The sequence below is a fragment of the Siphateles boraxobius genome, unplaced genomic scaffold (genome assembly GCF_051911475.1).
Source record: "Siphateles boraxobius isolate OS27281-9 unplaced genomic scaffold, OSU_SipBor_1 35, whole genome shotgun sequence".
In the NCBI taxonomy this organism is placed as follows: Eukaryota; Metazoa; Chordata; class Actinopteri; order Cypriniformes; family Leuciscidae; genus Siphateles; species Siphateles boraxobius.
The window spans coordinates 2105920-2130303 of NW_027508975.1; the positions used below are offsets into that span (position 1 = coordinate 2105920).

At 38.7% G+C, this 24384-nt stretch overlaps 2 protein-coding genes across 3 annotated transcripts; one reads left to right on the top strand and one right to left on the bottom strand.

Moving 5' to 3' along the window:
- Positions 1-257: 257 nt before the first annotated feature.
- eloa (elongin A) lies at positions 258-17124 on the bottom strand. Of its 2 annotated transcripts, XM_077195768.1 has the most exons (15): positions 17065-17124; positions 16241-16323; positions 13800-13888; positions 12946-13088; positions 11556-11612; positions 11342-11457; positions 10025-10518; positions 9334-9608; positions 9151-9262; positions 7794-7946; positions 7418-7515; positions 4970-5150; positions 4009-4135; positions 1485-1633; positions 258-859 (listed from the first exon to the last, which is right to left on the bottom strand). In XM_077195768.1, exons 1-15 carry the CDS (start codon positions 17065-17067, stop codon positions 798-800), a joined length of 2142 nt encoding a protein of 713 aa, XP_077051883.1. In that variant the 5' UTR covers positions 17068-17124; the 3' UTR covers positions 258-797. The 2 variants fall into 2 exon arrangements, with proteins under 2 accessions (XP_077051883.1, XP_077051884.1); XM_077195769.1 differs by lacking the exons at positions 12946-13088; positions 13800-13888; positions 16241-16323 and having other exon boundaries at positions 17065-17100.
- On the top strand, positions 14088-23933 carry klhl43 (kelch-like family member 43). Its single transcript, XM_077195770.1, has 6 exons — positions 14088-14444; positions 17037-17683; positions 18530-18876; positions 19443-19742; positions 20574-20749; positions 22084-23933. The coding sequence occupies exons 2-6, from the start codon at positions 17269-17271 to the stop codon at positions 22838-22840; spliced, it is 1995 nt and encodes a 664-aa protein (XP_077051885.1). The 5' UTR covers positions 14088-14444; positions 17037-17268; the 3' UTR covers positions 22841-23933.
- The last annotated feature ends 451 nt before the right edge of the window (positions 23934-24384 follow it).

The window sequence follows — 24384 nt, forward strand, 5'->3', positions numbered from 1 at the left end:
AATACAGCATTATTACAAAAAGTTTCATACTATATATAAAAAATAAAAATAAAAGATAGTGAAATAGCCACCAACATCTTTTGTATTCCACTGACGAAAGAAAGTCTTACAGGTTTGGGACAACATGAGGATGAGTGAGGAATACCGATATTCATTTCAGGTGAAAGGGCAGAGTGAAGTTACTGGATCATAACTGAAACATTTCAGCATACGATTATATTAAATATACATTCATACACGAATAAATAAGAAAATAGTGAGAGCAACACAAGGATTTTATTAAAAATGTCCATAGAACACTTCATAAAATCTATTAAAATGACTTGATCTTTCATTCAAGGCAAGGTCCAGGGCTGCCAGGTCCAAGATTTAAAATAATAAATATGATGGTGAGGAAGTGTACAGTCCTTGAACTTTTTACATCTTATCTCATTCTCACTCTACCATAAAATCATATTCTTAGTCCCATGACGATGCAGTGATTATAGTTTAGCAATTAAATAAACATGTAACAGTGAATCTGGGTTGTGGGGTCTCGTGGTAATCTGTAGTGTACCACATGTTTTCGGTGTTTGTAAAAAGCTTACGACATGCTATGACAATTGAGTGTGGATGGTTGCTGATGCTGATATTTTTTTGTGATTGCGTCCATTGAGCTGTACTGGTAATATTAAAAAGCATTAAAACATAAGAAGTGAGAGGGCATTGCACATTTCCTATGAAGCATTACAGAATAAAAAGTTTCTTCCTCCAGTTGTTCTCTCATATATCACACACACATAAAACATTTTTCCCTTTTACCGCCGAGAAAATCTGTTCTTGAATGCCTTGATAGTCTTGGCCATCATAGGAGCAATTTCTGAAACCGAAAAGTGGTACAAATGTTCAAACATAACCAGTTCAATGGGCATATATTGGACATGATTTTATCAACACCAATGGTTAATATACAGTAGTGGTCAAAAGTGATGTCTGGTATTTGATATTTGGTTTTAATGACCTTACAAGTTGATTAAAACATAAAAATGGAGGAGGAATATATATATATATTATATTTTAAATATAAGGAAAGAACAAATCACTAAACATGAGTATGGCATTTATCTGACAAAATAATTTGGCAAAAAAAAGGCAAACTACTGCAACAGGTTTTATTTTACTTTGCAAAATAAAATGCATAGAAAAACAAAAAGCTGACAGAAAAAATCATACATAACTAACAAAATAGTATTAGTTGATTATGTTAGTCAGCCTCTTGTTTTTGCATGTGTTCATAATTCCTTGTATGAAAAGATTATGTCCGTACAATTTAGTAATTGACTATGTAATATGTTTACAAAATCTTTAGTTAATTTTACTAGGCCGAACATCACTTTTGGCCACTACTGTACAATACATCCATTTCTAACAAAGAAATGATTGTACTTAAGCTCCTTATTATACATGTAGCTGTAGATAAATAAGTATGTTTATTTTTGACTCACTTTTGACTTGTGGTTTGTCTCTGGCACCGTGTCCTGCGGCAGTGCTGGGAGCAGAGGAGCGTGAGGAGGACTCAGGGGGGCTGCTAACAGAAGACTGACCCACCTCAGTGGGTTTGCTATGGGAGCTATAGTTCGTTGCTGGTCTGATCCTGCATATAAAGAAATCAAGAATTAGGATCATAAAGTCAGCATGAAACGGAAGTTGCGGTAGTCTTTTCTTCCCATATTGTGACGTATATCCGAGTGAAACGGCTTCTCGAACTAGAACTCTTCCTTTCGAAAAAGTATAGGGTGGGACTTGATTTAAAAAAAAAAGAAAATAACAGCATGCACGGATAAATCATTTGTAATAAATACTACAATATTTCATAATTGATTTCATGGTGACTCTAGGGTGTGTTCACACTTGAAGTTCAGTTCGCTTGGTTTTTTGGTTCGGACCAAAAATAAAAACTTTTAGTCCTGGTCCGCTATGCGTTGACACTGGCATTTTAATACCGACCTTAAATACATAGGGATATGTTCACAACCTGATTGCTCGGCTTTTATTATGTGTATACGACAATTCACCATGACATCACAACAATAATAGACGTTCTTCCGGGTGGGAAAAGCCGAAGCGTTCCTATGGCAACACTAGTAAATTGCTTGGAAGGGAGACCCACCGTCGGCAGTAGCCTAATCTACATTTCAACAATTGATTCAAAAACAGACGTGGTGGAAATTCAGACAGTTAACATGATCATTGTGGGACTGATTAACTAATTCAGGAGATAACAAATAAATGAAATGCCTAACCTTGGTCATAAGTAGTCTGTTGCTGTTTGACTTAAAATATGTTAGGCTATGGTTGATGGTCTATTTCCCTGTTTTCGAACTAAAAAGGATAAGATTGTTTTCTGTTGCTCGGGATCGGATGGCACAGACGTGAGCTTTTGTCAGTGAAATGGATAGTGCGCTGCAGTAGTTCTGTCTCTTCCTTGTATAATACTTTTACTTCAGGCAGTGACTGGCAATGAGTCTGATCTTCAAAAGAGACCTTAAGTTTACTAATATTAGTCTCGAGTTTCCCCAGCTGAAGATAATTGTGCTCTGCTATGATTTTGTAGATGGACCATTTCTACTTGTTTTTAACATTTTAAAAGAGTCTTAATATCTGAATGGAAATTCAGTCAACACTCTCAAAATTCAAGTAATTTTAATATTGGGGCCACGCGCAAAGACGATAAGACATGCGCTACTTTTGACGACGTCCACTCGCTTTAACCTCCTCACCCAAAGGTTCCGCTGGATAAATGTACTTTTACTGAAGGAAATCGATAAAAACCCTACACCTTTTGCTGTATATCAGGCGGCGCAACCCCAAACACAACACTTTTTAGTCATCGTTTCGACTCTGATCAACAACAATGTTTTTAACTATGTAACTGTTTACAGTAGCCGACTGGATCTCTTCAGTTGGTCAGTAGAAGCCGCTCGTGTTCTGCCACCCGGAAGTATCTTGGTGCCTATTGTTTACAAACATTCTGAAATGCCCTATAATGACACTTGAGCCGGGTTCACACTGTACGATTTGTCATGATTTGGCCATCTGAGACAAATTTTGCAAATCCAAAAAAGATTCCTCTGATCCCAGGCTAAAATTTTAAGTATTTGATCGTTAATTTAACATGTTCACCAACAGCCAATTAATGAATATTTTTCCAAAATTAATGTTAGACATTACTTTGTAGCCACAATTTCAATCCTGCGTGTAATGCAGCTCACAGTCACCAAATGCGTCACTGACTGATGAATTAAAACTCCGGACGAGTTTTCTTGCGTGAGTCCATTAACACGTCTTGACTATTGTACAGTCTGACATTAATGACAACTTGGATCTTATATTGTGACATGGCATGTTCATACGGTCTCAATCGTAAAGGACTATTATAAATCGCACATTGTGCACCCAGCCACCGAACATCCAAATCGAGGGCTAAATGCACTCGTTGTATGTGCGTAGCTGCATATGATGGTATTTTGACCAGCTGAGAACTCCAGTAGAGCTTTTAAAATGTGTAAAGGAGTCAAAACAGCGGCAGGAATCCATCCGTCACACACACGAACGAAGACTAACATCGCAAGTATGACGAGAAAAAACAGGTATGCTTGAGCATTCGGTCCTTTTTAGGGTCATATCTTGTGACATCATGTACTGTTTTTGGTCTTTGGTCCGTGTTGCGTTCATATTTCATTCGAACCGCACCAGAGTTTGTTTGGATGCGGACAGAGACTCATCTTTTCAGCGTCTCGGACGACTTGTTTGGTGTCACAAGGGTTCAGATGACAGCGTTAACACGTATTCAAATGAACCACACTAACAGAGCAATTGCACCAGAGTTCAAATCAAACCTGCCAAGTGTGAATACCCTAAAATGCAGTTAAACAGAGAAACTTTTGGGGGAGGTTGAAGAAAAGCAGATTGTCAGCAGGAACATTAAGATAAAGATTAATGTGTGTGACTAACGCAGCATTCACTCACCTGGCAGATGGAGGAGCAGAGCTTGTGCTGGTAGAACAATTTTTAGTGCCAAACTTCTCTTGAAGACGGAGGATATTCCGTGGAGGCTTAGCGGCTGAGTTGACATACGCCATTTTAACCTGCCGTCCTGTTAAAAGTCAATAATATATTACGAAGAATTTTAATTTTTGAGCACTGATCACTGAATCCACAGCCACATTTTATTTCACTCATTTAGTTAATATTTTTTGCAAAAAAAAAAGTCAATCGCTTAAACATATTGAGTTGAATTAACTGCATGATATGCTGATTAATTAATTGAATTATCTTAATTTGGGGGAGTTTCTCAGCAAATATTGAAATGGATGATATTCAAAGACATTGACATCTGACATGTCAGATAAGTAAAAAGCTTTGATTAGACATTTTAAAAAGTGACTTAAAGGTGCAATAAGCGATTTTTGAGAGAAACTGTTGAAAGTGGATCGGAACAAGCACTACCAATAACTTGTAGCCAATCAGCAGTAGGGGGCGTGTCCTCTCATGATGGGTGAGGAGAGCGCGAGCAATAGGAAGATTTGAAGAAAGAGAGATGGCTGAGAGACATTACAAAAGAGAAAAGCTCAGAGGAATACCACTTCCTCGCTTCGCTTTATTTTTCATGAGCATTATTTTGCCTCACTTCTTCTAGGATAGAGACATCCACTGCATTGTGTGTTTGTGCATTTTAAGGGCAGAGCAATGAAAGGAGGGTGCGTTTGTTTGGATTGATTTTAAAATATCAACAGTGTTCAACATTGAGTCTCAGATATAGCATACTGCGCCTTTAAGTCAAATATATATACGTTTACTGTACAATAATATATTTCCCCCAACAAGTCTTGTATAAATTTTTTTACAAGCTAAATTGACAGCTTTACTGAAAAGTAAACGTTCATGCATTAACTTTGATCTAAATGTACTGGCTACTGCCTGCGAGCACCTTTAGGTTTGTTTGCATGGGCAGAACTGATGTTCATCGTGAGCTTGCGCAGACGTTCTTCCCGTTCTTCATGGAGCCGGAGATACAGCTCCCTCCAGGATTCATACTCTTGAGGAGTTTCACGTTTAAAATCCCGCTGGCAGTGTCTCATCCACAGATCATCTGACTCTTCTGTGAAATACTGAGAAGATACACTTGCAATCAAAGATTTGTCCAACATGAGCTAAAAATCTTCATGGGAATGGGAAAACCTTGCATGCAGCGTTAATCTTAAAATAAATAATGTTCAAAACCTTGGGGTTAGTAAGCTTTTTTTAATGTTTTGTAAGTAGTATATCTTGCTCACTAAGACTGCATTTATTTAATCAAAAACAGAAATACTATTACAAATAAAAAAATAAAAAAATTTAAAACTAATTTAATCCTGTGTTGCAAAGCTGAATTTTCAGCATCATTAATCCAGTCTTCAGTCACATGATCTTTTAGAAATCATTCTAATATGCTGCTTTGTTTGAGAAAACAGTTGTGCTGCTTATAATGCCCATATAATGTTATTTTAAAGGCTCATAATTTTGTTTTGGAGATCTCCAACAGTAGGGTTACATGCATCCAAGGTTAAAAAACATTTAAAAAAAATACATTTTCTCATAACATACAGTAGATTGCAACAAGGGCTGCACAATTAACCGAATTTCTAATTGCGATTACGGATGCCACGATTACGTAATCGTTCAAGGCCGCGATTACAAAAGAAAATCCACTCTGCGTGGGTGTTTAGAGCATAATTATGTTATGAGAGGCGAATCACGACTACTTCAGAAAACCCAGCACAATATGACATACCAGGCAGTGACGTAAGTATACGCTGAAATAAAGCCTTTCACCTTAGAAAACGGACTTTACTGTCCTGTCAGCCGCAATACTGTGCTCATAGCGTGCACTCTTCAATTGCATGCGCAAATGCGGCGGCGCGCGCTGTGTATCGCTTCACTGTATAAAGTGCAAAAGAAACTACGAGCATGCAACGTCGTTACAATGTAAATTAGTAAGTCACAAAATAAAAGTAAAATACCAATAAATCACGTGTTAGCTGAGAAGGATTTACATGCAGGTATGATTTTCAGTTTATTCACCAGGAGCGGTTTCATTAACAGTTCTTGTTAGTCTTGTGTATTTACCAAGGTAACTGTCGTTTCCACAACCCAAAAACCCACTTTATTTTCACTTTGTGTTATTTTTTTATATTATTAAATGACTGTGGTGGCTCATATCAACATTTTATTAACAGAAACTAGTTTGGGACTGCTATTTAATTGCTTTACCATAGTCCTAATGTTTTTATAGTCTTTACTATGAGTCATACAATTTATGTGTATGTTAAGTAAAGGGGGACAGTACTTGTGTGTGTTAACAATTTGTGTGTAAACATGTATTTGAATATATATAGGCATATTATATGTAAATTGTAATTGCGATTATTAATTACGATTATCACAATTTCAAGGGAATAATCGGCAATTATGATTTTTGTCATAATCGTGCAGCTCTAATTGCAACATCACCTCATTTCTCACAGTGTCTGAAACAGTTCGATAAAGCAATCAGTCTCTCTAAAGGCAGGAACACACCAAGCCGACGGTCGGCCGTCGGGCAGTTTTTGTGCGTTGGCCGACTAAGTTTCCTCAGTGTGTTCCGCACCGTCGGCTGAAATTGGACCTCGTCGGCTTTGTTTCGGCCGATTCGACATGTTGAATCGGCGTCGGGCCGTCTAGGAAAGAGAGAACTCTGACTCTTTCACTAAGCTGAACAGCCAATCAGTGCACGAGAATAAAAGCAAAACAGCGAGCAAAGAAGTCAAAACGGTACAGATAGAAGGCTGTTCTTATGTTAGGTCATGATCGTCATCTTACCTGAGTGTTCCTTAGCGAATATTTTAATACTAACATGAGCGGAATGGAATAAAGAAAGTGTTTAGCAGGATTGATATTCAAAACGGTAAGCACGCACTGCTTTGTTTACGGTATGTGTATCTGCAGCCGGCAGCGTCGGTTTCCTTTTTTGAATGACGAATATAGACTAATATATCTGCAGAAATAGACAGTTGTCTCATTTACACGCAGGCGCAGAACGTGCCTTCTAGCTGACAGTCGGCTGTAGTTCTCTCGGTGTGTTCAAGTGCAGCTTTTTACCCTGACGAAAGGCGACAACACAGTCGGCTTTCATCAGCGCTAGTTCGTCGGCGTTGGCTTGGCGTGTTCCTGCCTTAAAGCTCGCCTTTTCAAGAGCCAACTCAGCTAAATCTTTAGTAAAATTATAAAATGTCTTTACTGTCGCTTATGTTTAATTTAATGTATTAATATAATGCATGTAGAATTCCACAACACATATGTGATTAAATCTGTAAAATAGATAATCTGTACGTGACTTTTGACAACTTGACAAACATACCTGATTACACTGCTCAATCCTGTAAAGCTGCTCAGGCGTGCATCTCTCCAGAACCGGCTCCAGAATCTCAAATGGCACTCCACCCACTTCATCAATTGCTAAAAAAAACAACAAGAAATATCAGTAAAAAGCTGGTTCATTTTTAGGTGCTTTATGCGGTAAACACTTCGGCCAGCCTGAAACATGACATCCTTTACAGCGATTTGAACATGGCAATTTAAAGTGCGGTCACTGTCAACAGATTTTTTCACACACAGCCATCTGTGACTCTTGAGATGTGATTTGTTATGTAATATCCCATAAGGGCTAAATAGTACACTGAAGTGTTTAATTAAAATATTATTTAAACAAATAATTAGAGAAGGAGAAAACTCACAATCTATATTGTTCTGCAGGACTCTAATGCACTGATCATAAAGAGACATCATTTTCGGCAAATATGCGGATTTGGACCCAGAGTACACAACCATTTTGGAGTTCAGCCTTCGACCTGCGCAGCCAAGATCCTCTTCGTCATTTGACACAGCGACTGAGGAGAAAAACATGTTGCTTTGAGTCAATGCAGACAGAATCATTGGGATGTATACACTTCTTTTGATTTCAAATCGGTTTCTTTCAGGTATGTTAGGCAGTTTGATTTAAAATGGCATATTTTGTCTTGATTTTGTTTTTGGGCTCTACTAGAATAGGTTTTCATGCTTGAATGTAAAAAAAATTTAAATCTTATTTTGTCACACATTGTTGCAGCTCCTCTCTTCTCAGTCTGTCAGTAACGCTCTGTTTAGTTCCTGTCTCTATGAAGCCCCTCCTTCTGAAAAGCACACTGTGCTCTGATTATTCGGCTGGACCAGTGTGTTGTGATTGGTCAAGCGCTTCGAACGTCTTTGTGACATGTCCCGCCTCTCACTATAACCGCCAAAGCTGCATTCCAGTCGAAAATTGTCATGCCCTTCACTCGCTAACTTCTCTCCGTCTCTTTCACTCAGATGTACATAATTTCTTACGTTGCATGAGTGCGTACTACTGGGGGAACCTTTGCAATAGGCTGAATTGGAACGTGCTAAGCCCTTGATCACTTAGAATCCACTATGGGGTTGACTTATTTATTTTTTACTCTTACGAAATTGTTTAATGCAGCATTCTAATGTATATAGGTTCTAATGTATATAGGTGTGTTTGAGTCGTTTAATTTTTTATAAAAAATTATTAATAAATCATAGGGTTGTTTGTGGTGGGGTAAATTTAACGCAATATGCGTTGACGTCCAAATCATGTTGCATTGTGGTATATGGAGCTGCCTGAAGTGTAAATATAAAGTAGGTCTGCCCAAATAAACTTCACGAAGTGGAACGCACTTCAAAATGGCGGCAGGGATTCCCCCGAGGGGAAGTGCTTATGGAAGCTCGCAAGTGTGCGCCTAAAAGTGGACTGGAACGCAGCCCAGTTTCAACACACTTCTGACTAACTCAACCAGGCCCCGCCCCTTTATTTTGTGGGAATTATTTAAATGAGGAATATTGTGACGTGTTCGTTCCCGGAAGAAAACTCAAGACTACAATGGAGGCGTTTCAGGGAGTTCAGAAACAGTGACACTGATATAGAGAATAACTCCCACTGGAGGGGCTTTGTAACTTTGCAGAGCTTTTTTATTCTCAAACAGCAACATTACACACTTAAGAAAGTGGAACATAATAGGTCCTCTTTAAAGTGTTCTAAAACTAAAAAACACGTACTTTTGCGTCTCTGGGGGGACAGTGGCGTAAGATCAATGGAGGGCAGTGGTCTGTAGTTGGGCTGGATGGATGGCAAAGGGATATCAGGCAGCATGGGAACCACATCCACTACCTGGAGAAATAATGATTAGAAATCCTTTGACAAATCCCATCACCCAACCAGAATAACAAGTTCAGCCTCACCTTCCTGCGTTTCTCTGGAACAGCAGGCGTGGTCGTTGAGGAAGAGGATGGCTTTGAGCGTTTACTGCTGGTCCCGTTAGCCTTGCCAGACTTCGAGGGAGCCGAAGGAACTGAGGCAGGAGGCTGAGGGGGTCGCGAGGGCTGCTTTTTCTTCTTTTTGCTTGGGGTCGGAGCGTCGTACGTGAGGAAGGATTCAAAAGACATGGTTGGAGCTTCAAATGGCTCCTCTTCCTCATCCATTTTCTCTGGAACTTCCCCCCTCTCCCTTGATTTTCCTTAAAGACAAAAGCAGATCCAACTATAATCTTATACTTAGAATAAACAATTCATATTCAGAGAGAATGTATTAAATTGATAAAAAGTGACAGTTAAGTATAATGTTACAAAAAATACCATTTCATATAAATGCTTTCTATTCATCAAAGAATACTTGAAACAATCATGGTTTCCACAAAAATATTAAGCAGCACACAACAGTTTTCAACATTGATAATAATCAGAAATGTTTCTTGAGCATGTTAGAATGATTTCTGAAGGATCATGTGACACTGAAGACTGGAGTAACGATGCTGAAAATAGTTGATTTTAAAATGCATTAAAACAGAAAACATCCGTTTTAAATTGTAATAATATTTCACAATATTAGTCATGAAGTAAATGCAGAGATTGGTGAGCATTAGAGACTTCTTACCATCACTTCCTCCTTTCTTTTCCTTTTTGCTCTCGTGTGAGCTTAAATGTCGATCATGTTTAGATTTGTGACTCGTCCCACCCTGTTGCTCTCGTTCGGCTCTGTGCGTCCTCTCCTTGCTGCTACCGCCACCCGTGGGTCGGTGCTTCCGTCTCTCCTGTTCCCGAATGTCTTGGGAACTGTGCTCTCTGACTGGCTCTTTGTGTGGCTTGTTGTGTCTAATGTCATTTCGTGGGGGACTAGGCTCCGGCTCAGGCTCTGGCTCCTCTTCTGGAGGGCTTTCGTACTCATCTGACTGATATCCCCTTGCACTGCTGTGTCTGTACTGTGAGCTGTAGTGCTGTGGAGGCGAGGGCGAGTAGCCATGTTGGTATTCCATCTCGTCATGTTGCTCCTCCTCCATAAGTGGAGGTTCCTCTGGAGACCGTTCCCGGACTCGTCTGTGCCCTCCAGACTCAATGCGTGAGTGGGAACGCCCCTCCTTTACAGTTGGTCTATTGATAAACATGAACCATTTATAAACTTATTCATCACTTATTTCACAACATTGCCAAGGTTCCAAAATGAACACACAAGAAACATCAAATTAGAGTAAAACTCATGGTGGCAACTTATATTCACTACGGTTTAAAAGTTTGCGGTCATTAAGATTTTCTTATAAGAAATTAATACTTTTACTCGGCAAGGATGCATTAAATTGATCTACATTGACAGTAAAGACATCTACATAATTACAAAATATATACATTTCAAGTAAATGCTGTTCTTTTGACATTTCTATTTATCAAAGAATCCTGAAAAAAATTCTTCCAATAAAATAATTAAGTTAATAAGTTGCTTTTAACATTGATAATAATAAATGTTTCTTGAGCAGAAAATCAGCATATTAGAATGATTCTGGATCATGTGACACTGAACACTGTTCAGAGTAATGATGCTGAAAATTCAGATTTGATCACAGAAATAAATTACATTTTAAAATATGGAAAATATTTTTCTCAATATTATTGTTTTACTAGATTTTTGATCAAATATATGCAGACTTTCTGAGCATAAGAGACTTCAAGAAAAAGAAAAAAGAGAAAAAGAAAACTCACATTACCTTAACTTGTATATAAAAATATTTATGGCCTATACATATTTCTCAAATCACTCATGGGCAGTTGTGGCAAGAAGTTAATTCTGGACCATGAGCATATTCTAAACAACAGTTGTATCAGTTTCAGTTCTCTTTACTAAGAAGTTCTGCATTTTCATTACCTAAAAATGTTAATTGCAATGAAATTAGCAGATAATAGATCACTTTGAAAAGCTTACCTGTCTGCAGATCTCTCTGGCACCAGCTTTTTCCACTTGGCCACAAGGTTCTTCGCAAACTCCCCAGCAAATTCATGTTTCCGCAGAGAATTCACAGCCTTCCCAATTCCAGTTTCCTGCAAGAATCAGAGAAAACAAACATATTAAAAGCTAGAGATCTGTGAGATCAAACCAAAAGTAATAGATGTGAAGATAAGCTAAATTTTGATCTTACCACCAGGATGTCTACTGTCATGGGCAGCTCCCCCAACCTTTTGAGAGTTTTCAGGAGCTAGACAAAACAAGGACGAGGAAAAATATAAGAATGCATCTAGACAAGAGATTAATTAATCCATTGTCATGACTATACAGTATATATATACACACACACACACACACACACACACAGTTGCGTTGACAGTAATAAGCATTTATGGCTGATGAATTTTCTCGAAAAACACTCACCATTGCCAGTTGTGGAAAAAATTTAATTTTGGACCATAACAACAACAATATTGTAAGGAGCATATTGTCAAAATGATCAAATCAAGCATTTATCTGCACTATTCTTACCCACAAAAAAAACGTACAATGTATTTAACATATATAATACTAATCGCATCATTGTATAAAACTAAACCAAAAACCACAGAAAAGAGATGAGAGCATAGTTAAAAATATATATATATATGAATTGTATATACATATATTTATAAAATATATATACCCAAATTAGTGCTGTCAAATTACACAGAGACATAAAACACACACACATTATATATATATATATATATTATGTGTATATTATGTTACACACGATTAATCAATCTGACAGCACTAACCCAAACACATAAAATATAGATAACTCTTATAAAGAATACTGGAAGTACCATATCATGCACCATGATGTACATATTTCAAGAAATTGTTCATTCCAAAAAAAAGCATGGTAAGAACATGGTGCAGTGTCCAAATAACATGGTACTACTGTGGTATTTTTGCTGTGCACAGAGACTTCTGTGTAAATAACTGTAGTGTCAAAGTTATTAGTTTGTTGTATAGTGCCCAAGACTCGTTTATATGCCAGAATTACCTTCAAGACATTTAAGTGCACTTGAAGTGTAGTCGTGGCCTCCAGAGGAACAGGGGGTCGCATCTGAAACTCGGCTCTACACAATAATGCCACCTACGTAGGCAGTTCACTAAATTTGAGACACAGCCTTAGTGCAAGTACAGTGAGTATTGCGGAGAAATCATGTTTTATAGAGTAACGTTAACATGCACTCTACTGCACTATCACGGCCTGTCTTCATCTGTCACTGTTATCCAAATAAATTGCTACGGTTGTCATTTCTGCTAACTGAGCCCTAGCTTCTGTGAAAGTGCCTGATTCTGCTTCTGCTGAAGCATATTTAAGGAAAAAGCTCCATCCAGCTTGATTTATCTAATCGATCATCCATTTCACGGTCTGCTGATGTTGTAATTGTTATACGTGGGATTTCTGGATAGCAATTTTGCACGATCCTTAGACTAGCCACGAGCAGAAGCGCGTATAAAACAGTCATACACGGTGCAAACGCGTCGACGTAAAGTGATGGCTTCGTCTCAGGGAAAGGGTGTATTACCTTGCGAGGCTCTTGATTCTCCTCCAGCCTCAGCCGCAACTTCTCGACTGCTTCCATTAGCTCCTCCGCCATGTTTACAGCTGGTACATATTGCCCGGAAGTGGGGGCCTGCTGTTGTTTCAGATTGCTACGAACTTCCGTCACTCCGCATACAAAAACCGGAAATACGTCATACGGCTGTCATAAAGCATCTTTGATCATTCGATGAGGTCATGATGCATTTATCGTTAAGCTTTTATAATTCAAGGTTGTGGGTATTTCAGATGCATCCTAGTAAGAGAGGTTAAATAGAGTGGTCCGTTTTTTTTATAGCAAACTTTATGTTATATTAATGTAGTTATTACTATATTATAAATTGCAATCGCTTTATATGATGAACAGACTGAATTTAGGCTTTTATTCACCAACATTCAATCAACTCACACATCAGTTGTGGTAAACAGAAGCTAAAGCATGTTCGTTTGATGTGCGAGAACCAATGAGGTTCATTTTCGTGTTAGCAGCATGTTAGAGCTTCTGTTTATGTTTACTGATCAAGGTGTATATGTGAATAAAAGCCTAAATTCAATCTGTTCTTTATATAAAGCCGAGTCTCTTTAGAAAAATTTGTACTAAAACACTGAATTCATATGGATTCATTATGGATTTTGGATTTCTCATTTGCAAATAGGTAGTTGCGTAGCTGTCAATGGAGGGACGGAAAGCTCTCAGATTTCATCAAAAAGATTTTCATTTGTATTCCGAAGACGAACGGAAGTCTTATGGGTTTGAAACGACATGAGGGTGAGTAATTAATGAAAGAAATTAAAATTGAGTGAACTTTCCCTTTAAATTATTAAAATAAAAGGACTCACCACAACAACAGTAACGCATCTCCTCGACTAAAGATGTAAGCAAATGTTCAAGCATCATCACAGACTGGAGACTGAAATGTACAGGCCTACTGAATAAGCAAAATGTAAAATATACATACATCATACATTACCCTTATAGAAATACTGTGACAATACCACGTACTGGCTGGTTAATATAATAATATTATTATACATTTTTGGAGTAGGACCAAACATAATAGCATAAGAATCTGCCATTGAAAAATTGCACTCTGATCTAAATATTGGGCAATGTCTACGTTGGTTATGGCCCTGCTCTCGTCATGGCGGTAAGAATAACACTGCCTCTATGTCCTATCAGGTTGGAGTTAGGAGGACAAGCTGGATATGGACAGTGTTTTTTGGGGAGGAGTGGATGGCTGTATATATATATATATATATATGGAGAAGGATATGTAGGTGGGGTTGGGGACTGGTAGGATTGTGTTGCAGAGCTGTGGTTGGTTCATCTTTTCCACTAAATCCTGCAGACGACAGAGATCTGCCCTGACAGACAGACAGAGAGAGAGACAGATTAGCAACAAGAGAAAGAAAACATTGTGGATTCAAGAACGGGGAGAAAGCGAATGAGAGAACAAGGAAGGACAAAGAAGCTGTAAAGTAGAGGTAAAACATCCTGACTGCTTTTCTTTCTTTTGATGAATGCATTAAAGTGTAATAATACATCTACATTAAATTAGACATTGGCATTTGAATGCTTTAACAGCAACAGAACATTAGATATTTTTTTAATGCATGAGTTCGCTTCACAAATTAATTGGGTTTAATATAAGCTTGAATCATTTAACATGATTACTGCATGTAGAAATGCTTCACTTTATTTGAGATGATTGTAAACTAAACATCACTTTGGATATGCATCCCTGGCATCTCACAATCCGAACAAAGACTGTTAAAATTTATAATCAATGGCATCCCATTGTAGTCGGGGGGCCTATATTTAAAAGGACCCTTGCCAGAGTGAAAAAAATAGACATGAGGGTTGTTTCTCACTCTCTATAAATAACCAGCAGAGGGTGAAGCTTGTTGGAGGTTGGACACAAATAGTTAGTAGGACTTTCCACGACACTACAGCGTTTTAGACTGAAGACAGACAGCTTTTAGGACTGACATGTGTAACAGCTGCTTCTTTTCAATCTCTTCATCCTCTCTTTTTATCCTTTCCATGAGGTATAGAAATGTCCTTGTCCCCTACTTACCTCTAAACTTTAACACTGAGTCCCTGGACATGTTTACAACATCAGAATAAATAACATGAACCTATCACTTTTCATTAATTTTACAGGATCTCCGGTTGACTTTCATTAGTCTATCTGGGTCAAATAGTTGCATGCCCATCACTGAAATATGCATTAAACTACTAAAATTATTTTAGTCATTGATTCTTTCCCCCTCATGCATTTTCCTCTCTATGCTGGTAATAGCTGTGTGTGTGTGTGTGTGTGTGTGTGTGTGTGTGTGTGTGTGTGTGTGTGTGTGTGTGTGTGTGTGTGTGTGTGTGTGTGTGTCATAGTCAGCAGGGCAAGCAGCTGCTGTGGTGAAATACAAGAAGTGACAGTGTTTTTATGACGGACATTATGTTGCAACACCTCTGAAATCATTTAAACGTATGCAGACAACCGCAGATTTGATCTAAATGATATTAAGTGTCACAAAACTTGTTTTTTTTTTACTTTCTATAAAAGTCTACTTCTTATATACGTTCAGAAGGTCTTCCAGCTTTGTGGAATTGCACACAGACCACTAGATCTACTAGTCATGTGACTATCACTGAATACTTAGAGTGGAAAATACAGAAATTATTTCACTAGTGCTTTCTCAACATTTAAACATTGCATATCTAATCACCTCCTGACAATTAATTATTTGAATTATCACTCAGTGAGACATTTAACCATATATTACTGTCTTTAGAAGGCTTTTGTCTTTCAAACCCATTAAAATGTACAAGTTCATGTCATTTCAAAATTACATGTAATGCAGAGATTCACTAACTTTTTTGTTCTTTGACCTAATATATTTACTTAAATTACCTGATTTTAAGTTAATAAGTTAGGTCAATGATAAAAAAAATTAAGTCAATAATAATTAACAATAAATAATAATAAAATTAAGTTCATTTGAACACCTGTTGCTGACACTAAAGCAGCAGTCTTTATCTATCTCCCTGGTGAAAAAGGTTGTCATGGTAAATCGGTGGACTCACTCCGCACAAGGATTGAGTCATTTCTGTGCTTTTCCACTTAAATGAAAGCAACTGCATCTGATTTTAAGAACACGGATATACCTTTATGTTGTGGTTTGAAGGTGAGAGAGAGGGGACTGAGGGTAATTTAAGCTGCACGACCTCTGCCGTATTTTCTTATGTGGCTTTAGAATATTTTTAGAAGAGATAAACACACCTGTCTATCACAGTCCAATCATACTGTTTGTTTATCTGAGGGGACTGCTTTGTTCTGGTTTTGATAACAGCACAATCCCCCCTCTGTAACAATACAAATTTGCAATGAGCTGACTAAAAACAACAAGAGCAAAAATACGTGTGTTAGGAAAGAAATTCTTTATGCATATGACGTGATCTGTGTGAAAAATGTTGCACTCTTAACAATAGGAGAGACTACATGGAATATTTATACCAAATTTATAAAATTCGGTAACAATTTGGAATAAGTTTCCATTAGCTAAGGTTAGTTAATGAATGAACTAATGTTAACTAACAATGAGGAATACATTGCTCATAACAATACATACAACGAAAAAATGTTCTAAAGCATTTATTAATCTTTGTTAATGTAGTTAAATAATGTTAACAAATGAAACCTTACTGTAAAATGTTCCCACAAATTCATTACAAATCATTTAAATAAACTACAACAAAAAAAACCACTAAATTATTTTTTAAAAAATGACAACACTCAAACTATACAAATATAAATCTTCAATTTGGAATGAAAATAAAAAATTATGTACATGCTAGTTGTAAATGACTCAGCTTGCTTATAATAAATTATAACCCTGGCTATCCTTTTTTGGGAACCCCCTTCGAGACCACATGCACCTGTCAATCACCCTTATATCCTCCCACTGTAAAAGATAAGATAAGCCCACGAGTGTAAACTCATCCATGTTGACCATGATATTATGAAGCATTTTATATTTATTGTACTCATAATGTATGTTTATTGTGTTTCTTTTCAGGCAGCGTGTGCCGAAGCGGATCACTCACCATACTCCGCTTTGTTAGTTTGCAAGTGTAGTCCGTCCATCTATTATCTTGGTCAATCAGTGCTCTGGTTGTAAAAGTGTCATAGCTCAGTTAAAAGCTAAAAAAGAACAAACCACAAACAGTACAACTTCAAGGGGTATTGGGTCATTGTGACTATCAGCACAGAATCTATCGTTAAAAAGCTATCCTACACTACACATTACAATGGCTCCCAAAAAGAAGTCACCACGGCCTAAGAAGTCCATACCTGAATTGACAACAGTTGAGAGTGGAGTGGTTGTCCCAGAGCTGGGCGTTAAAAAGCTGGAGTTTCCCCTTAATATTGAGCAGCTGAACCGGCTCAATGGGGTTCCCCTGCCGCCCCCTGTGATCCGGCCCGGGGAGAAGGGTTTCGGCCTGGGCACTGAGCTCACCCGTCCCCTGCATGGATCCGCTATGCTGGAGGAGCTGAGCCGCATGAGACAGGAACGCTTCCTCACTGACATGGAATTGGCCTGCAAAACCAAGGCATTTGATGTTCACAAACTAGTCATTTCCTCAGTCAGCCAGTATCTTCGTGAAGTCCTGGCTAAAGACCCTGGACTCAAACGACTGGAACTTCCTACCCTCTCACCTCTCGGTAAGCCTTAAAACATATCAGAGCTGCTTCCAGAGACACACTGTCCTGCAAAATTTAGCAAACCTAAAGCAATCATGTCTTCAGGATCACTTGAGAATTACAAACATTTAGAACTAATATTCGCAGAACGGAACTAATATTTGCAGAACGAGGTTTCCAGGAACAAGGTCACCTGACATGGCTGCATTTGTTAAAGTTACAAAAGTGACCCAAACAACTGGAATAATCTACAGTCAAACCAAAATGTATTCAGACACCTCAACATTTATTACATTATCAGTTTATTCGCTATAGTCGCAAGAACTCTAGAGTGTCTCACATATGAATTAGGTTGAATAGCTATCAACTGTCAGCTGTTAAATTTAAGGACACAATTGGATAAAACCAATTTAGGTCAAACCATTACCAAGCAATGCTTCATGTTGTTCAGTCTGTGGTGTAAAAAGGTCGCATTAGCAATTTAAAAAAAAAACACTTCAGCAAAACATGGTCAGGTGTAAAAACAAGTGTCTGAATAATTTTTGGTCGCAAATTTGTATAGGCTACTGGTAGTCCACTGTATGAAGATCTTTTGGGTATAATTTGTCACGCTTTCATTTATTTTGCTAACCTCACTTATATAAATGAATTATAGTGTCCTGCGCACACTAGTAAAAATATATTTAACAAGTTTCTGGTTTGACTGTATATCAAATATCCATGCCATATGGGGACATTTCATTTTATATTTAACAATATTATTTTCCTGTTATCTATGTAAAGCTGCTTTGAAACAATCTGTATTGTAAAAAGCGCTTTATCAATAAAGGTGACTTGACTTGATGTATGTATTATCTTTCTCCTCAGGACTTGCCAATGTGATTACATTTGCTTACCTGGGCCGTGTGCACATGTCGCTGTACACCATTGGCTGCACTGTGTCTGCGGCGAGCACAATGCAGATCCCTCATCTTCTCCAGATGTGCATGGACTTCATGATGTCCGAGCTGAACGCTCACACGTGTGTGTACATATGGAACATCGGCGCTGCGTACGGCCTGATGCCTGTTCGCGAGGCCGCCCGGCGCTTCATTCTGGAGAATTTTGCCCAGTTTTGTGAAACAGCCCAGTTCAACCAACTCACCCTGGAGCAGATCACATCTTTCCTGCAAGACGACAACTTAGTTCTGCCCTCGGAGGTCACCACCTTCCAGGTCAGTGTAAGGAGAGACGAATGAAAACTCAAGAGGAATAGGGAATTTAAAAAAGCTTAAAGGGGTAATCGGATGCAAGTTCACTTTTATATGGTGTTTGCATATAAATGTGTCTTTGCAGTGTGTGGACACAACCACCATACAATGAAAAAAATCCATTCACTCCTCTTTTTTTTATCTTTAAAAAGCCTAAACACTCTCAATAAACAATGATGTCATATGCACCGAAACGGGTTAAGAGCTGTTTTTGAAGAGGTAAAAAGGGTGTTGTTTTACACAACCATTGAGGAATTTTAACCAAAGTATATTACAAACTTTACATGGAGACCCTAAAGAATCTTACCAACTTGTGGAAAATGGGCATCCGATGACCCCTTTAAGAACTCCTATTTATACAGTGAACCAAAAGCTAAATATGTCAGCAAACATAGCACATACTATAAAAAGAGATATAGCTACAGAGTCTTGAGAAGGATATAGACATGCACAGGATGAACACTATTTCTAAAGTAGACTGAATCAGATACTAAATATGGATCACTCACTTTAATTTTCTTGGAATCTAGATGGCAATGAAGTGGTTAGACTTTGACCCAAAGAGGCAGGAACATGCTGCAGAAGTGCTGTCTCATGTGCGCTTCGAGACCATCCCTGCCAACGAGCTGGTTAGTGAGATCCAGCCAGTGGCTCGTATGATGCTAGATCCTCGGTGTCATCGTCTTCTGGTGGATGCCATGAACTACCATTTGCTGCCTTACCAGCAAAACACACTGCAGTCACGGCGCTCGAAGGTCCGGGGAAGCCAGAACGCACTTCTAACCATTGGGGGTCGCCCGTCTCTAACTGAGCGTGCCTTGAGTCGAGAGGTACATATTGAACAAAGTCCATGACATATTTTTGATTCATGGGTGTCCAATTCAACTTCTGGAGGGGCGCTTATGGAGTTTATCGCCATCCTGCTCCAACACACCAGTCTCGTAATACTGAATACCTTGGCTAGGTTTGAAGCTAAACTCAGGCCCTCCAGGAGCACGAATGGACTTTATGCTAAAAAAAACTTTTCATGCTTTATGTAGCTATACGTATATATGGTTTGTTTGTCGACTGTCTGTGTTAGGTCACCGTGATTTTGCCAACATATTTTGTTGATCCTGGAATAACATTCCTGTCCCAAAATTTAGTCCTTACCCTATCCCTACCCCTAAACCTAACCCTACCCATAACATTTCCCTAAAGTCAGAGGGAAATGATAGGTTAATAACACTGATGTTGAAGCACCTCACCCTGGTTCTAAGCCTAAACATGACATAAACTGTAAACTTGTCCCTCAAATCTGATTGGTTGAGCTGAAAGTTGTTCCAGGATCAACAAAGATGTTGATCCAGAAACATGTGGTACTTGGTGAAATCACGTTCACCGTCTGGGTTACTGATTGCCAGATCAAATTCCTGTGTGTCTGCTGATGCATTTGGTGAATAAAGTGATTCTGACTCCCTGCTCTGTGCGCATAAGAAAATACAGTAGTCAACATTTGAAGTGGATCAAAATCTTTCATCAAAGTTATGCATGAATTTTGAACAATAACCGTTCTTGTCTTAGGACAACTTTGATTAACTTTTTTGATCCACTTCAAATGTTGACTACTGTACATTTCTGATTTTATTTTGATTGCTCACCTACCTTTTTTACGATGGCAGGTGCTGTGGAGAGATCCTCGAGAGGGAACTGCAACATGGCGTCATCTTACTCAGCTGCCAGCAAAGAGCTTCAACCAGTGTGTGGCTGTGATGGATGGATTCCTGTATGTGGCAGGAGGAGAAGATCAGAATGACGCCCGAAACCAGGCTAAACATGCAGTTGGCACTCTTAGCAGGTACGTTATCACAAATAATTGAATCTAATACGGGGTTGGTCCAATCCTGCTCCTGGAGAGCAATCTTGTTATAGAGTAGTGGTCTCAAACTCAATTCCTGGATGGCCACAGGTCTGCACAGTTTTGCTCCAACCCTAATCAAACACACCTGATCAAGCTAATCAAGGTCTTTAGGATTACTATTAACTTTCAAGTAGGTGTGAGTTGGAGCTGTTTGGAGCTAAACTGTGCAGAGCTGTGACCCCCCAGGAATTGAGTTTGAGACCACTTCTATAGCGATTAGGATTAGTTCACCTCAAAATGAAAATTTCCTGATTATTTACTCATCCCAATGCCATCCAAGATGTTCATGTCTTTCTTTCTTCAGTGGAAAAACATTAAGTTTTTTTAGGAAAACATTTCAGGATTTTACTCCACACAATGGACTTCAACGGAGACCAAATCGTTGAAGTTCAAATCAATGCAGTTTCAAAGGGTTTTGAAGTGATTCAAAGGGCTCTGCACGATCCCAGCTGAGGAATAGTGTCTTATCTAGCGAAACGATCGGTCATTTTCAAAAAAAAAAAAAAATTGTATATACTTTTTAACCACAATTGTTCATCTTGTGCTGGTCTGGTTTCACGTTGGAAAGGTCACGATGGACGTAGGCAGAAGTACCCCCCCATTTTTTACAAGCGTGGAGGAGGAGGACCGTTCAAATTTAATTGTATGTTGAATGACATATTTATGTCTTTGTGTCAGTTTATTGTTTAAAATGGTCCTTTCATGTGCGTATCCTGGATGTTTAAATCTTTTGAAAGCCAAACGTTTTCTTCCGCCTACGTCCAGCGTGACCTTTCCAACGTGATTATGTAATGCCTGGCACGTCGCAGACCAGCACAAGACGAACAATTGTGGTTAAAAAGTATCTTTATTTTTTTTGAAAATAACTGACCGTTTCCCTAGATAAGACATTATTCCTCAGCTGGGATCGTGCAGAGCCCTTTGAAACTGTATTGATTTGAACTTCAACGATTTGGTTACCGTTAAAGTCCATTGTGTGGAGAAAAATCCTGAAATGTTTTCCTCAAAAAACGTATTTCTTTTCCACTGAAGAAAGAAAGACATGAACATCTTGGATGGCATTGGGGTGAGTAAATTATCAGGAAATTTTCATTTTGAGGTGAACTAATCCTTTAAACACGCCAGCTAATCAAAAGCTTAAAGATTACAAGGTACTTTCAGGCAAGTGTGTGTTTGAGGAGGTTTCAGCTAAACTCTGCACTCCAGAGACCCGATTGAACACCCCTGGTCTAAAATCTATTTGACCGTCCGCATTACCTTCTGATCCTCAGATATGATCCTCGCTTCAACACCTGGCTGCATCTGACCAGCATGCGCCAAAAACGTACACATTTCAGTTTGGTGGCCACTGGTGGGCGGCTGTATGCCATTGGTGGCCGAAACACCGATGGCCTCTTGGCCACTATTGAGAGCTACCAGCCCTCTACCAACACGTGGCAGCTCCGTACGCCAATGGATATGCCACGATGCTGCCATGCCAGTGCAGTCCTACCATCAGGAGACATCTTGGTGACTGGCGGCTATGTCAACTGCGCTTACTCTCGCTCGGTCATCCATTATAGCATTGACAGCGACACGTGGAGCGAGCAAGGAGAGTTGGAAACACCTCGAGGATGGCACTGCTCTGCAACAGTAGGTGGTAAGGTGTACGTTATAGGTGGAAGCCAGCTTGGTCCCGGTGGAGTCCGCATTGATGTAATGACCATGGAAGTCTTTTCCCCTGAGAGCAAAGAGTGGACAAGAGCGGCAAGCCTTCCCTTAGGAGTGAGCACAGCTGGGATGTCCCCACTTGGAGATCACCTGTACCTGCTGGGAGGGTGGAATGAAGCAGAGAAACGTTACAAGTCAGCGGTCCAGCGCTTTGACCCAGGCACTGACAGCTGGTCAGCAGTGGAAGATCTGCCAGAACCCATAGTGGGAGTGTCTTGCTGTGCCTTACCTTTGCCCCCACGTCAAGCGTCCCGAAGACACCGAAACACCCCTTCCCATGAAGACCAGAGCAAAGTGACGCAGCACAACACCGCATGAGAAATGAAAGCTGGGGAAAGTCAAAGAGCAAAAAAGAGAGACCGGGTGAAAGAAGAGATTGTTAGAGTGTAGAAAAGAGAGAGCGAGGGAGAGGGACGTATTGGTGAAATGGAAATGTAGAGAGTAGAAAGCAAGGAGAAACAACATAAAGGGAAAAGCCAGCACAGAAGTCTTGTTGTTCTTAAACTCCAAAGATGCATTTAGGTACAAAGAGTTTAAAGAAAAGGTACTAACTAGGACCTACTTATAAAGAATGTGAAAGGTACATTTCAGCCTCAGCAGTGCGAGGAATTTAGTAATATATCTTTGAGTTTCTGAGATTTAGAAATTGAGCCATGCCTCGGATAGCACACGTACGTCTCCAAGATTTCTGTTAAAGAGCAGTTCATCTGGTACATCTTTAAAAATCAGTTTTACATACATTCTAAATTATAAACATCTAAAAAGACATTTCTAATCGTCTATTTAGCATCTGACAGGACGTATTACAGAAGAGCAAACACTCTTAATACATCTTTCTGATGCAAACACACACATCAAATAAACATCTCCGAGATGTACATGTGCTATCAGGGGCAGTTTTATTGAAAATACCTTTGTGGGATCTTCAAAAACCATGCTAAATTCAGTAGTACTGAATCAATTGCATCAGTTTATTTATTTCTCACATTATTTATTGCTTTTTTTATTTTAATCAAGTTGATCAGTTTTCTCTCTTGCAGTTATTGGATCTGGCTTTTAAAAGTTGTTCTTGGGTTTTTAAGATGTTTTATATGCAAAGATGCACAGTACAAAATCCCCCATAGAGACACAATTAGGCACCAATGCATTGATACTGCCCACTAAAGAATGTGCATAACCGCACACATATTAACCCAGTTAGTCTATAGATAAAATGTCTCATGCTTACCATACCCATTGATATAACTTGTTTAAAGTGTCATTACCTACAAGTGTCAAATACCCATCAAAAATGTCAGTGATTGAACAACAAAGTAGAAATTAAAGCATAACATTGAAAATGTAGCAGATTCAGCGGTCTGGAGTGTGTCTGGGATTTAACTAAATAAAGCAAAATTGATTAAAAACAAAATTATGTCTCTTCATTCCTTTATAATACTCACTTAAACATGAACTGACATAACCAGTCCACCCTCAACTGTCAGAAATGAGTGTTTAGGTAATGAAATAGATGTACATCAAAAAGCATTTCACACCACCACACAAGTCTTTAGATAAAAAAAACAAAATATTATAAGTCTGCTCCAAGGATATCAAGAAGGGATAATCTCTTGCTAAAATTATCTACACTGAAAAAAATATTTAAAAAAAACAGATATTGTTTTAACTTAAAGTTTCCTGTTTTCCTTAATTTAGTTCACTGAAACAATATTTGAGTTGGTAAAGAAATTTCAGACCATGTTTAACAAATTATTCATACATGCGCTTACATGAGAAGAAACCTAAACCGGTTTATAACCTGCATATATTCACCTGGATCACATCCGATACTGTAAATGTGGTTTGATGTTGCACAATCACCA